General features: G+C 44.7%; 1 protein-coding gene across 2 annotated transcripts in view; it reads left to right on the forward strand.

Moving 5' to 3' along the window:
• The window catches only part of PTH (parathyroid hormone), a 321,523-nt gene extending 311,273 nt beyond the window's left edge, over window positions 1-10,250 (forward strand). For both annotated transcript variants that reach the window (XM_063946397.1, XM_063946398.1), the window contains exons 4-5: window positions 7,269-7,359; window positions 7,694-10,250. In XM_063946397.1, the coding sequence (XP_063802467.1) occupies window positions 7,274-7,359; window positions 7,694-7,997 (390 nt within the window). In that variant the 5' untranslated portion in view covers window positions 7,269-7,273 and the 3' untranslated portion in view covers window positions 7,998-10,250. The remainder of the gene's footprint in view (window positions 1-7,268; window positions 7,360-7,693) is intronic.
• The last annotated feature ends 6,289 nt before the right edge of the window (window positions 10,251-16,539 follow it).

Genomic DNA, 16,539 nt, shown 5'->3' on the forward strand with positions numbered 1-16,539 from the left:
ACACATGGGACCCCTTTCCCCGACTGCCAGGACCCCCCCTGACTCCTGTCAAAAGAGGGTCCCTTCAGCCAATCAGGGAGCGCCACGTCGTGGCAGTCTCCTGATTGGCTGTGTGCTCCTGTAGTGTCTGTGAGGCAGCACACGGCAGAGATACAATGTAGTGCCTATGCGCTCCATTGTATCCAATGGTGGGAACTTTGCGGTCAGCGGTTGACTGAAAGTAACCTCACCGCTGACCGCAAAGTTCCCCATATTTTTTCAACCAGGACCGGCTCAAAGAGCCCGATGCTGGTTATGCAAGGGAGGGGGGACCCCACGCAATTTTTTTTTTTCAGATTTTACACTAAACAGACCCTTTCCCATAGATAACCATGCACAGATCTCACTGATCCGTGCATGGGTATCCAAACTCGACTGGAAAAAGCAGGTCTATTTTTTTGCTGCTTTTTTTAACGAATCGAAAAAAAACAGACCCGCATTTGAGCACTCAGAAACTGACACCCAAATACGAATGAATAGTGAATGCCCGTATTCTATGAAATAACAGCCGCGTTTGACCGATGGTCTATTCATTCGTATTTCGGAACTTTGCAAATCAAACCATTACAAATAGTCCAAACACTGCCGAGATTGGTGCTTAGTGAATTCCTGGATTGGGACTTAGAAAAAAACACACAAATCGGACAAACTCGAATTCTTAGTAAATATTGGCCCTTGTCTTTGTTGGTACAATACACATCACACCTGTGGCTGACAGGTAAAGGGCTCAGACTATGAGAATGCTGCGTACCGAACTCTAATAGCGGAAACACTTTCTCTGTGACAGGGAAACCACATTTTCCGCTTATTGCGGTCATTTCAGGAGCCTACAAACAGCGCACATTATTTAGCTCACAAAGTGCAACATAGTAACCAAATTCTCTTTGCAGTCTTTACATCCACATATGCATATTTTGCTACGGAAAAACTGACATGAATTGTAGGTGTAATTATTATACAATTACATTTTAAGAATGTTTAGTGCATTTAACGATCATGAGAAACAAACCTGGATTTTCATACTAGAGATTTCCCCTGGTCACAGATACACCTCCTGTGTACGGCTGCTGTTATATCCTATATAATAAAGGCTAACGCTGCTCCTCACCTCTATGGAGGGGATTCAAGTGTTTTGCGCACCGGCAGCCACTAGATGGCACACGACGGAGCAATTCAAGTGTTGCTTCATTCGGGTTTGCAGAGCCACTGTCGCTGACATTACTGTAATGTTGTTCCGTAATTTCTTGGGCTGGTAACTAGTTGCGTAATGTGTAATATATACTGAGTCACATGAACTAACCAGGGAAATGCAAGCAGTGCGTATTCCCTCTGGGATGCGGCCAATTTACCTTCAATCAAAATCCCGACGGTCAAAATACCGACAACAATTGACCAGCGGTCAAAATTCCGACATGGTCAAAATACGGACATTTAAAATACCGACCTGGTCAAAATACCGAAATGTAAAATTCGGTCGACAGGTCAAAAAGTTGACAAGAATTTTTCATTGAAAGCGACTTGTTCATACTTTACCATCCCAGTGGACCTGGAGGGGGAATATAATAGTGTGCCGAGCGCACATGTCGACCTATGTCGAAATACACAACAAAAAACAACGAAGAACTCGTGTCGACTTTTTTGACATTTTAAATGTATTTTGGGATTTTGGTTGTCAATGGTTGTCGGCATTTTGAGCGTCGGGATTTTGATTGTAGGTATTTCATCCTAAACCCATCCCTTTGTTGCTTAACTGCCCCCATTATATGGCGTGCTCCTGAGTAACTGTCATCTGTGAGTAGCATCTATCACTGCCATCCTGATCAGCTCTGGGTCATATTGGGGAGATGTGAGAAGGCTGTCGTCACACAACACCATCATTGTAGAGGTGGTCCTTGCACTGTGGGTGTGTGTCCGCCCTATAAGGTAGAGGAGGGCCTGGGAGATGGGAGTGACAGACACTGGGAAGATATAAAGCTGGGTACATTGGCTCCTATGGGCCATAAAATTACTCACACACAGCAAGTTCATCAAATTGCTGTATAACCTCAGCATTTCACTGTCCGCAGCTGCCAGGACCAGCAGCCAAACGCCGCTCGGTGAGTAACACAGCATCTTACACTTGTATATGTCCCTTATTTGCTTTCCTTAGGATGTGTCAGTGAAACAGCGCCAGCAGTGAGTGCTCGGACGTACAGTATGTATGGAAATGCAGGTCTAGCCACAGTCACGTCATCACTTTATTATTTTGTTTTTGAGATTGAATTTTTTTATTTTGTTTTGAACAGAAACTTTTGCCTACGTGTGTATAGTTTCCAAAAAGCAATTTGGCTTTGTTGTTCCTAAAGTAGTAATCCCATCTGTCCAGTGACTGCGATTATCTAATAATAATATGCTGCAACTTCAAAGAATCTGCTATTCATTGTAGCAACCAGGGGGTACATTTACTAAGATGGGAGGTCTATATAAAATGGGATGTTGCCCATAGCAACCAATCAAATTTCAGGTATTATCTTTTAGAAGGTGCTAGAGATAAAAGAAGTAGAATCTGATTGGTTGCTATAGGCAACATCCCATCTTAAATAGAACTGCTATCTTAGTAAATTTACCCCCATGTATTTGTGTATTGGTCTGTTTTGCACTGTACCGTTAGCTGTCATTGATTGCTATAGGTGATAACACATATATGCTATAATCAGGTTCATAAATAAGCCGTGTTTTACTGGATATTACTGATTTAAAGTTACAGCATCTGATTGGTTGCTATGGGAAACATCACCACTTCTATGTTTTAGAAGCGTTAGTAAATTTAGAGGGTCTATTTACTAAGCCTTGGATGGAGATAAAGTCGCTGGAGATAAAGTACTAGCCAATCAGCTACTAACTGTCATTTTTCAGACCCAGCCTGTGACAAGTCAGCTGGGAGCTGATTGGCTGGTACTTTATCTCCGGCGACTTTATCTCCACCCAAGGCTTACTAAATAGACCCCTTACTCCTATAAGTACCAACGTATCCCAACAGTTTCTTGCTCCTGGGACCTGTAGTTCTACAAGTTACCCAAGCTTGGTGTAAACTTATTATTATCATTATTATTCTTTGTTTAAATGGTAAAAATAACATGCAATTGTCCTGCTTATGGTCACAGTACATAATGAATGAAAACACCTTTAAATAAATGTGAGAAATACAAATTTCAAGTGTAAATGAGATTACATACGGAAATATTAATTATTTACTGCCTTATGTAAAATGTTGGTGAGCATTACTTCATAGAACCCAGTGTTATGCGATGGTACCAGATTTATTTAGAAGTATGAGATTTATTTATATTTATTTATTAACAGTTTCTTATATAGCGCAGCAAATTCCGTTGCGCTTTACAATTGGAAATAACAATGATGTAACAAAATTGGGTAATAACAAACAGACATAGAGGTAGGAGGGCCCTGCTCACAAGCTCTATAGATGATGTTTCTTTAGCCATGACAAATGCATAACGTCTATTAAACTGTAATAACCACATCACTAATATAATCGCATAATACAGCTTAATGTGGGTCTAGCGGCAGCTGAGCCGCACACAGATTGGCGCCACGGGTGCTGCAATAACGCGACTTGTATAAGTGGCTCTTAGTGGATGCTGCGGTTAGACAGCACAGAGATCCTGTCCCAGAGAGGAGTGAGGATGAAGCAGAAACTCAGGAAAGGGTATGACACCAGCGCATCCTCTCCAGGCATCGGTTTACAGATTACAGCATGAATGCTCCAGGGTTACATTACAATATGTGCAGCCTTCAGAAAGCAAGTTTACATTCCATCTCCCACGTGTTCCCAGTTAAGTTTAGTCTTAAAGAATAATTTATAGATGCAAATAGATGGTAGTTTGTCTTTTATAAATTAAGGAATTAGTATTGCATTTACTAATTTAGAGGTGACTGGTTCCAACATTTGGGAAGAAAAATAAATTATATATATATATATATATATATATATATATTTTTTTTTTTTTTTACATTTTTTTTTCAAAGTGGAATACACAATCTATTATAGGAGTAACTAGTCGGTAGTACGGATGGTGTAATGGTTAGCATTACTGCCTCACAGCAATGAAGTCATGGTTTCAATTCCCATCATGGCCCTAACTGTGTGGAGTTTGTATATTCTCCCCGTACTTGCGTGGGTTTCCTCCGGGTACTCCGGTTTCCTCCCACAATCCAAAAATATACTGGTATAAATGTACTTGTAGGTTAATTGGCTCCCAACTAAATTTCCCCTAGTGTGAATGTGTGCATGTACATGTGGTAGGGAATAAAGATTGTAAGCTCCACTGGACTGATGTGAATGGGCAAATATTCTCTGTAAAGCGCTATGGAATATGTGTGCGCTATATAAATAACTGATAATAATAACTAGTCAATACTGCTGAATGTACATGACCCTTGTATAACTCCGAGAAGAATCCCTAACACTTACCACAGTCACTGAACTGTCGTTACTGAAATAAAAGTAGGAGAACATATTTAACTGGTGTTACAACAAATAATATAAATAAAATATATAATAAATATGTTAATTAATACTATGATAAAATAGAATTGTGTATTTTCTATACATCATGTAGAAAAAGTAATATATCCTACTAGACAACTAGACTTAGGGGTAAATTTGCTAAAACTTCTAAAACAGAGAATTGGTGATGTTGCCCTTAGCAACCAATCAAATGCCATCATTTCTCTATTGCCTTAGATTGTACGCTCGCAAGAGCAGGGCCATCTTTCCTCATGTGCCTTTCCTTCTCTTACTTACACTATCTTATCTTATACTCCATGGTGGTAATTCCGAGTTGATCGCTAGCTGCTTTCGGTCACTGCGCAGCGATCAGGCAAAAAAATTGGCACTTCTGCGCATGCGGCGCAATGCGCACGCGCGTCGTACTATTACAATGAACGATGTCGTTTCACACAAGGTCTAGCGATGATTTTCAGTCGCACTGCTGGCCGCAGAGTGATTGACAGGAAGGGGGCGTTTCTGGGTGTCAACTGACCGTTTTCAGGGAGTGTTAGGAAAAACGCAGGCGTGCCAGGAAAAACGCAGGCATGGCTGGGCGAACGCAGGACGTGTTCATGATGTCAAAACAGGAACTGAACAGTCTGAAGTGATCGCAAGCGCTGAGTAGGTCTGAAGCTACTCTAAAACTGCACAAAATTATTTTGTAGCCGCTCTGCGATCCTTTCGTTCGCACTTCTGCTAAGCTAAAATACACTCCCAGTGGGCGGCGGCATAGAGTTTGCACAGCTGCTAAAAACTGCTAGCGAGCGATCAACTCGGAATGACCCCCCCATATTCCCTGTGATGGCACCTGGCCCTGGGTTTTCGATACCTGTCCTATATTATCCTGTACTGGAAGTGCTGTTTTCTTGTTTGCTCATTTCAATATGTACTGTGTATATAAATAAAGGATAATAATAATCATAATTATTATTATAGAAAATGATAGACAGCAGATTAGTTGCTACGGGCAACATCACCAATTCTGTGTTTTAGAAACTTTAGTAAATTTACCCCTATGAGCAAATTACTTATAAAACTAACAACGGTGTAACATGGATGCACATGGACACATGACACCTGTGACTGACAGGTAAAGGGCTCAGACTGAGAATGCGGCGTACAACTCTCTCAGAGTGGAAGCGCTTTCTGTGTGTCAAGGAAACCTCACTGCCATAATAACATCACTACTCTGTACTTTTGGGGAACCCTGCTCCTTCCACTATGTAACTCTCCTGCTGCCTCCATTCCCCTCCTCACATCATGTCACTGCCCCTCTGCCAGATCCCCGGCGCAGTCCGTACCCGGCACCCGCCACAGCCAGGGACAGTTCTGTCCCTGCTGTGGTGAATGGGCATCGACATCATTCAGCTGTCGAAATAGACAGCTGCAGGTGTCGGAACGGTCAGCATACATTGCCTGCGCATATCGGCTTGCTATCTTTTCGATAGCAGCGCCGATACGGACAGGGGCACTGAGCTGGCACCGCAGCCATCATACATGGTGGGGAAGCTTGATAGCGCCCCCCCCTCCCCCCCCATATCACCAGTTCATACATTTGCCTATAGTTAGTTCTCTTTTCTCCTGGAAAATAATCTGTACTGCTGTGAGCATGATCTGATTGCGTGTTTTCTACCTCTACCTGCTTAAAAGCCGGGGGGGCCCAGCGGCATATTTTGTTTAGTATCACAGCGATAGTAAGGAATATGCTGATGGTATGTAACATTACTTACGTCTACGGCAAGGTCCAGCGACAACCCCCTCCTCAGTGGCGTCTTGCACTCTGTCGCTGTCAGGCTACCACTACTGGCGACTGAGTGCTCTGTAATGTGTGCGCATCTGCATTACATTTTTACCATTTGTGGACTTGGCAACGCCTACAAGAGGACATAACCCCTTTAGCGAGTACTAAAGGGGTTATGTCTCGTTGCTAAATGGGCCACTGGGGATAGTGGAGAAATAAAAGTGTCAATAAAGAAAAGTGGTAATACAACACTCCCACCATCACCCCCAAACTTCCACCTGCCTCCGGCGTCCTCCTGAGGCTGGGTTATTGCCAAGCTCTAAGCGCCGGTGATCTGGCTCTCCGTATGCTTTTAGCGTGACCCGGTCGGATGACCCGAGTTGCACCATTCACGTCTCAGGCTAGCCGGGTCAGTGCCCGGTTTGACCCTGGTTGCCTGCAGGGTCGGATTCCCAGGTAGCACAACCCGAATAGACCCTTTCACACCAAAGTCAGGATTCGGTTTGCCTCGGTAATAACCCATGTTATAAGTTTGGTGTGAAAGGGGTTTACTATGGAGCGCCTTCTATGCCTGCTCCCACCATGGCTGAGGACATCCCAGACTGTTCGGATGTGTCTATTAATAACAAAACCTTGATCAGACTCTATGTGAACGCACCATAAAAACCCAACTGAATAACTGAAGATGAGATTATGTTTTGTTGTCACTTTTTCCAGGATAAATGATATCACATAGCCGCAGAAATGTTTCTTCCCCACCTGCCTAATACATGACATATTGTCAGCAGTGTTTATACACTGTTCCAGATTCACCGCAGCGATTCCGTCTATTCGTTTTCTCATCCCCTCAGTCATTCCAGGTTTTATGGACTGTGTTACCTTTCTTTCCCCATGATGTAATGAACTGTAAATCTGAATGGTGTTATTTTTTCCCTGCAGCCACCATGCCTCTAATTCCAGACCTCACCAAGATCGGACTCATCCTGTGCGGAGTATCTCTGTTCTCCGGATATGAGGGGAAACCTGTAACGTGAGTCTCTTCTCTATTTCCATGTACTCCACAGGCAGAATGTCTCCATACTATGGGGTCTATTCATGAAGCAGTGAAAAGAGTGGAGAAGTGAACCTGTGGAGAAGTTGCCCATGGCAACCAATCAGCTGCTCTTTACAATTGTATAGTATGCTAATTATAAATGTTACTCCAGTGCTGATTGGTTGCCATGGGCAACTTCTCCACAGGCTCACTTCTCCACACTTTTCACTACTTCATGAATAGACCCCTATGAAACACAGAGCACTTCCTCCCATTTACAAATCACAAGTGTCTTTGAAGTAACGTGCATTTCTGTATGTGTTTGCTGCAGGAGACGGGCGGTCAGCGAGATGCAGCTGATGCATAATTACGGGGATTTCAGGCACACGTTGCAGAGACAGGACTGGTTGCAGCAGAAGCTACAGATCTTGTACCCCGCTTCCATCAGCACCCCACAGGAATCGACGCCCAAGGACGCCGAGAGCAAGCCACAAAAGCCTCACAAGAAAGACAACTTGGTGGAGAACCGCACTAATAACACGGCTCATCAAAACCAGCAAACAAACGTCAGGAAATCGCACAGACATGGGGCAAAGAACCACACAGACAATTCCTTAAAGCCGGATTTTCAGTGACGGACCCAGCGCCTGCGAATCCTGCTCATCAGTCGCTTGTAGCACCAACGGAGGCTTGGGACTGTTAGTTCTGAGCTACTATACAGAGAGTTACAGTGTACTGGGAGCCAGTGATAGCTAATGGATGATTACGGGGCCCATTTATCAATGATCACATTTGCATTGGGATCTGGGTGTGATATTAGCATCCAGAATTGCAATGCAATATGCAATTATACCATCAGGATGTAATAAGGAGCAAATGCAGGGACAAGAGCTCAAAAAGAAGCCAGTCCCTACTATGTACTCGGAGTGGAAGTAGGATGCATATAGGGGTAATTCACAGTTGATCGCAGCAGCAAATTTGTTAGCAAAACCATGTGCACTGCAGGTGAGGCGGATGTAACATGTGCAGAGAGAGAGTTAGATTTGGGTGGGTTATATTGTTTCTGTGCAGGGTAAATACTGGCTGCTTTATTTTTACACTGCAATTTAGATTCAGTTTGAACACACCCCACCCAAATCTAACTCTCTCTGCACATGTTACATCTGCCCCACCTGCAGTGCAGCATGGTTTTGCCCAACTGCTAACAAATTTGCTGCTGCGATCAACTCTGAATATGGAGGTCATTCCGACCTGATCGCACACTAGCTATTTTGTGCAGCTCTGCAATCCGGACAAAACTCAGCAAAACTGCGCATGCGTATGCAACGCAATGTGCAGGCGGGTCATGCGGGTACAAAGCGGATCGTTGTTGGGCGATGGATTTAATGAAGAATCGTACAGCTGATCGCAAGAAGATTGACAGGAAGAGGGCGTTTATGGGTGTCAACTGACCGTTTTCAGGGAGTGGTTGGAAAAACGCAGGCGTGTCCAAGCGTTTGTAGGGCGCGTGTCTGACGTCAATTCCGGGACCGGACAGGCTGAAGTGATCGCAGCAGATGAGTAAGTTCAGAGCTACTCAGAAACTGCACAAACTGTTTTTGTACTGTTCGGCTACACATGCGATCTCACATTTGCAAAGCGAAAATACACTCCCCCGTGGGCGGCGACTATCTGATCGCAGCGCTGCAAAAAATAGCTAGCGAGCCATCAACTCGGAATGACCCCCTTAGGCCCATGGCCTGCTGACCACACATGTACAACAGCCATTGCCAGGTATTGCATCCTCATAGAGCCCTTGGAGGGTTGCGGCTGCAGTCGGGAATGAGGGAATTGCAGCAGATATTGGAGATACATGGGGGTGATACTATTGATAAATGGGCCCCTAAAAAGAATATACATTCTAATAAAAATATAAAAAACCCCATCAGGGACAGTAAAATGCAGAGACCAAACTCACTACTTGCTAATCCCCGATCTTACAGAGCTGCTAGAAGTGTTTTTCATCTGCACTGTTTAGAAGTGTAGAAAAGTGTATATAATTGGGGTTATGTATAAAATACTAGTATCCTTATATAAGAAAAGTACTGATAACATTCACAAAAATACATGCAGAAATCCCGATACTTTGGTAGGACTAGCAGTGTCTGCCTTTCCATTTCCTGCACTGTGAATGGTTATTATTCTCTGTTATCAGCCATTTTCTGTGACGGGTGGCTAGACGGTCACTGCAACGTTCTACAATGGAATTAAGACAGGAAGTTTACTGTGTAAAGCTGACAAGCCATCGGTGGGGCTCTGCGGTCACCTTAAGGTGCTGCGCAATATCTCGGCGCTCTATGAATAAAGCATATTAAGAATCACATGACCACGTTTCCCAACAGGCACAATAATAATAGGATGGGTTTCAGCATCGCAGTAACTTCAGCCATATCTCAGCATGTGTGGCCAGCTTCCCATGTATTTTGTGAATAGTATCAGTAAGACAACTTATGTATAAGGATTAGTGATACTTTAAACAAAACAAACGATCAACATTGTTATAGTGTTGGAACATTATCGTATCTAAATGTCACAAATAGTATCTTATTCACAAACGTGTTTAACCACTCAACTGACATGGCCAGAGATCTGTTCTCAGATGTTCATAATAAAATGTTTAAATATTTAAAAAAAATACTTTTTAAACTAAAAACGGAAAAAAAAAAAAAAAAAACAATGTTATGAACAGTGTTGAAGGAAAAGATTGTCAGTTAAGTGGTTAATTCAGCTGCAAATTATTTTTCAGGCTGTAGCAGACCAGGGGCCGGATGTACTGGCTTGCGAGACGGCCGTAGCTTCTAGACTCCAGACGAGCCTGTACGTTTTTTTTTTTAAAGCAGCAAACGTTTACAAGGCAAAATCAACCAGGTTTTGCCTTGTAAATGTTTGCGACTTTAAAAAAAAAGTACGAGTTCAGCCGGAGTCTCGGAGCGTCGGCCGTCTCGCAAGCCGTTACATCCGGCCCCTGGAATACCTGATACTAACCACAAGGTAAACAGCCCAGAAAGCATCTTTTTCCTACTATACATACAGTATACCATGTCTGATTTTGTATTAATGTTTGATAATTCTTTAGAATGTATATTTTGTTTATTAACTTTTGAAAATGACTGTACCCCGGTGGGTATGAAACACTAGTGGTATTAGGCCGTACAACCAACATCATTTAGTCAAGCTCCATGGACAATGGGGGTAATTCCAAGTTGATCGCAGCAGGAAATTTTTTTGTTGGGCAAAACCATGTGCACTGCAGGGGAGGCAGATTTAACATGTGCAGAGAGAGTTAGATTTGGGTGTGGTGTGTTCAATCTGCAATCTAAATTGCAGTGTAAAAATAAAGCAGACAGTATTTACCCTGCACAGAAATAAAATAACCCACCCAAATCTAACTCTTTCTGCACATGTTATATCTGCCTCCCCTGCAGTGCACATGGTTTTGCCCAACTGCTAACAAAGGGGGTAATTCCAAGTTGATCGCAGCAGGAAATTTTTTAGCAGTTGGGCAAAACCATGTGCACTGCAGGGGGGGCAGATATAACATTTGCAGAGAGAGTTAGATTTGGGTGGGTTATTTTGTTTCTGTGCAGGGCAAATACTGGCTGCTTTATTTTTACACTGCAATTTAGATTGCAGATTGAACTCACCACACCCAAATCTATCTTTCTCTGCACATGTTATATCTGCCCCCCCTGCAGTGCACATGGTTTTGCCCAACTGCTAAAAATGTTCCTGCTGCGATCAACTTGGAATTACCCCCAATGTTCTCATCCTGTATCTTCCTCTGTCACATAACTTACACTTACCCTCCTGCAACTTGAACTAAATACATTGCTTTTCTTTAACGATTCCATCTGTGCTCTTAAGTCATGTCTTAATGTCATTATTATTATTTAACTGTCCTGCGCAATCTGCATTGGACTTAAGGGTATCCGTGGAGCAGATCTGCGCTGTATCCAGGGCCAAAGCAAATAAACAAACAAACTGTCTCTGATGAGAGAAAGAGGATGGTGCTAAAAGGGACAGGAAACATTGTATTTAAGTAAAGGTTGCAGCAGGGTGTATACAAGCCAAACAAGTCATCTGAAGGCGGAACCCCCTTCAACTCTTGGTGTGTAGAGGAAGAAATAATGGGACAGAATCACATTCCCTAGGAGGTACTAGTCACATTTCCGGTGTACCCATTGACGCTAGACGCAACGTGTCTGGAGACATGCGCTGTTACTGCAAGAAGCACTTTATTTCTATTTATTGTTTTTTATTATGTAAATGTCTGAGCATAATTTATTGTTTCAGAATATTTTTTTTTTTTTACTTCTGTAAATTATAATAAAAAAAATATTTGCAAGGCACATATGTAATTAAACTTTGGGAAATTTATAATGTTGGCGAGATTCACTTTATTGGAACTAAAGGAGTGAATTAGTCATTTTAGAGTGTGGTGCAGCGGTTGCGTCTTCATATACACGCAGCAGATCTGAGACATCTCCAGTGGGTGTATAATAAGCAGTGTCATAGGGGCGCAGTATAGGCTGAACCCCTCAGTGTACGTGGGTGGCGTATGTAGACACGCCTTAAAGTGGCGAACCATTGAGGGAATAATAAGTGGGCGTGGCCAGAGGAAATGTCTGCGGAACACAGAACCTTCCTATTGATGGCAGAGAAACATTGCACCTCCCCCATTAGTGGCAAAACTATCAGTCATCGTTAGCCTACCCCATACTAGCAGACTGCTCCTGTCTCAATTGCATGTGCGCCTTGGTTCGTACACAGTGTAACACATGCACCCATGAGCTTTCAGGGTTTTTTGTGCAACACAGTAGCAAAAATACCCGTTAAAATCAGGCCCTTAATATGAATAAAACCTCCTCCGAGTCGCCTGTACTACTCACAAAGGTTTCTGCATTCATAAGGCTAGCCAGGATATTATCGCACAAAGCTGTAGATCTTTGTAGATGTAGGTATTTGTTACTGAGAGCCGTGTCTGCCCCCGACCTGGGCAGGTCGTGCTTTAAGGATTTCCTACAGATGTCCACAGGTGAAATAAGACTTTAGTCCACAAGCAGTGCTGGGAGATGCACTGCTGTAATACCATTAGAACAGAAACATCCTTGCAGAGCTTTACCACAAAATAACAAAAATAACACATGAAACATGTTACCTAAAATAGAGCCATGCTGGAACGGCATGCAGGGAGTTGCGTAATGCATAACACAGCTTTCCTGAGACCAAGCTGAAAGCTACACAGGAAACAACAGCCTCAGCTTTTGCTGATGGGGGGACGGGAACCTGAAGTGCCTCACAGTAGGTGTAGATCAGTGATGGGTGCCAGACAGCGCCCGCACTCAGGGCCGTCTTTTCGTATGGGCTCAATGGGCAGTTGGCCAAGGGCCCCAGAAGTATAAGGGCCATAGGCTGATAGCTGAGGGTCCCCTCTTTCCAGGGGTACCAGATTTTTGAAAATCGTCCATGGGGAACCGGAGATATCCGACTTCAAAGCAGTGGTCCCCATCCAAGCTTGTTAATTGTTCTTCCCAGCCAGATCTCTCGGGTTCAAGAGTTTTTCTGAGGAAATACTCCAAAAGCTGGGACTCTCCCCTTTCGGTGGACACTGTCAGCCTGTCTCTGCTATGACCAGAACCAGAGATATCAGACTTCCAGCAGCTGGTCCCTGCTCCAGCTCCACACGCCTGGTATGCAGTTTTTATATATTCGTTGGTGGATTGCTCTGGCTCCAGACCTCTGATTCCCAAATCCCCAGTACCTCCTGAAAGGTGGGACTCTCTAGATTTTTATCCCATTTGAAGCTAAGAAATATTTTTCCAGGAACTTGAGATATCTGCAGTCAAGCAAGCTGACCTCCCACCAGAAATGATGAATATTAAGCCCACTCCACTATCGACCCCTCCCCTACGTATAAAAACTCCCCCTACCACCATGGAAGTCATGTACCTTGGCTCCTTCATTCATCCAAATGCCCCCTTCTACAGTTTAGTGTTCTCCCTCCCTCCCCATCTGTGCAGTAAAGGAGTAATTAGTAGAAATTACTGCTCGAGGTCCTACATGCTGAGTGGAAGATAGAACACCCCCTACGGCCCGCGGGACATCAAAGCTGCTGCTGATAGCACCCCACCCCTACCGCTGGGGGATGGGTAGGGGCTCCAGTGCATTGCTGTCCCCAGGGTCCCACACTGCTGTTAAGAAGGCCCTGCCCGCAATAATGTAATATTTGTTGTGGTTTGTAATGCTTATTTAAAAGGTTTACTTATATCTATTACTATACATACTGTAGGTGTTTTTTTCATTGATTAAATGTATTCAATTTAGGGAGCAATGTGCAGCCCTTTTGAAGGTCAGTGGGCCGCCGGGTGCTGAGGGGCGGCTGAGTGGCTCCTCTCTCCCACTGAGCTTCTCCTAGAATGCAGGGTGTGATGACATCATGTGATGTGATGTCATCACGCCCGGCATTCTGGGAGAAGAGAGAAGGAGACCGGATTTATAACCCGCGGCGGGTGGACATGACTTAGTGAGTGCGGCTACGCCCCTGCCCACAGGGCTGGTGCGACTGCGGCTGCAAAACACCCCCCACCCCTGGGCCGCAGCTCTCCCAGCCCACCCCTTGATCCACCCCTGCTAACTTGTGGTGCATACACACTTCCAGGTTTGGCCGGCATTGCACCAATACGTTTCAAAAATTTTAGGACTCCCATAAAACCAGATCAGCAGATGCAACTAGTTTCCTAAAGATAAAACATGATTGTGGGTGCATACGCATTCCTGCAATATCTCACTAAAAGGTCATGAATCTTATGATCTGTCAGACGACTGCATAGGTGTGTATCCAGCTCTATACAGAGAATAATAAAGAAGTGATTCTCCACTAGAGGGCAGCAGCTAATTATATAACGTGACCATTATTAAAGTTTCCCTATTCAGAGCTGTCTGTACCTGTAACTAATAGGCAGGGTGCAGGTACGGGTCGTTGTGTCGACCCAACTTAGGTCGACCACTGAAGGTCGACATGGGCATTAGGTCGACATGTTCTAGGTCGACAGGTGAAAAGGTTGACATGAGTTTTTGGACTTCTTTTGGTGTCGTTTTCTTTGTAAAGTGATAAGGAACTCTAATTAGTGCACCGTGTTACCATTCCAATCGTAGTCCACGTGGATCGTCGAGTATGGAAAAGTCCAAAAAAATGAAGAAAAAAAAAAAATAAATGAAAAACTAATGTCGACCTTTTGACCTGTCGACCTAATGATCATGTCGACATAATGCATGTCGACCTTCAGTGGTCGTCCTAATTACCGTCAACCTGAGCTGTGTCGACCTAACGACCGTATCCCGCAGGGTGCCACCAAGTTTAGTAATTATACTATTCAAGGCATGGGGGGAGGGACTGTGTGAATAAAATAGTTCCAATGTCTGCTGTTAGGGTCAAGTCTGGTGCTGGCTGTAGAAGGTAAAATACATGAAAATGTGCCAATAAATAACGAGATTTATGGTAAGAACGTACCGTTGTTAAATCTCTTTCTGCGAGGCACACTGGGCTTCACTAGGATTGACATCGGGGTGTAGAGTAGGATCTTGATCCGAGGCACCAACAGGCTCAAAGCTTTAGACTGTTCCCAAGATGCACAGCGCCGCCTCCTCTATAACCCCGCCTCCATGCCAGTGAGCTCAGTTTCGTTAACCAGCCCAATGCAGTAGCAGGTACCAGAGACGACAACCGCTCGTAGCCTATAAAACCACACACTCACCGCAGGAGAGGGTGCCAGAGGCTATGCCAATACCAACCCAAAGAAGCTAAGTGCGTCAGGGTGAACAACACCTTAAGAGAAAGCCACTTAAGGTCAGCAGAGGTAAGAGGCTCAAATGGAGACTCTTGCAAGACCTCCAAAACCACCGACAGATCCCAAGGGGCCACAGGTGGCACATAAGGAGGCTGAATTCTCAACACACCCAGAGTGAATGTATGGACATCAGGTACGGTAGCGATCTTTCTCTGAAACCAAACCGACAAAGCCGAAATATCAACCTTGAGGGAGGCCAGACGCAGGCCCAAGTCCAGGCCTTGTTGTAGAAAAGCCAATAGTTTGGCCGTACTAAACTTGAAAAAGTCATGATTGTGAGACGCACACCAAGTAAAGTAAACATCCAGACCCTATGGTATATCCGAGCAGAAGCCGGCTTACGGGCCTTCAACATAGTCTGAACGACCGCCTCAGAAAAACCCTTGGCCCTCAGGACGGAAGCTTCAAGAGCCATGCCGTCTAAGCCAGACGGGCCAAGTCCTGGTAAAAAACAAGGGCCCTGACCGAGGAGGTCTGGTCTTTGTGGAAGTAGAAGGGGACAATCCAATGAGAGGCCCTGTAGATCGGAGAGGCAGTGCCTCCTGGGCCACGCTGGAGCAACTAGAAGTAGGTTTCCTCCTTCTTGCTTGAACTTCCGTAATACTCTGGGCAGGAGTGACACTGGAGGGAACACATACGGCAGCCGAAAGTTCCATGGTATTGACAGAGTATCCACGAATGCTGCTTGAGGATCACTTGTTCTTGCTCCGAAGACCAGAACCTTGTGATTGTGTCGAGATGCCATCAGGTCAACATCTGGGAGACCCCACTTGTCCACGAGAAGTTGAAACACCTCTGGATGTAGGCTCCACTCTCCGGCGTGCACGTCCTGACGACTGAGATAGTCCGCCTCCCAGTTCAGAATGCCCGGAATGAACACTGCTGATATGGCCGGCCGATGGCATTCTGCCCACTGAAGAATCCTTGATACTTCCCTCATTGCCATGCGGCTTCGAGTGCCGCCCTGATGTTTGATATACGCTACCGTGGTGGTGTTGTCCGATTGTACTTGAACAGGTCTGTTCTGTATCAGATGCTGGGCCATTGTCAACGCATTGAACACTGCCCGCAGTTCCAGAATGTTTATCGGGAGTAGTGACTCCGCCTTGGCCCACCGACCATGGAGAGAGTGTTGTTCCAACACCACGCCCCAACCTCTCAGACTGGCATCCGTCGTTAGCAGGACCCAGATGGATATCCAGAAGGGACGACCCCTGCTCAATCGTTGGTCCTGCAGTCACCAGCTCAGTGACAGGCGGACCTCCGGAGATAGGGAGACCATGGGAGATCT

Source organism: Pseudophryne corroboree, chromosome 11 (genome assembly GCF_028390025.1).
Source record: "Pseudophryne corroboree isolate aPseCor3 chromosome 11, aPseCor3.hap2, whole genome shotgun sequence".
NCBI lineage: Eukaryota > Metazoa > Chordata > Amphibia > Anura > Myobatrachidae > Pseudophryne > Pseudophryne corroboree.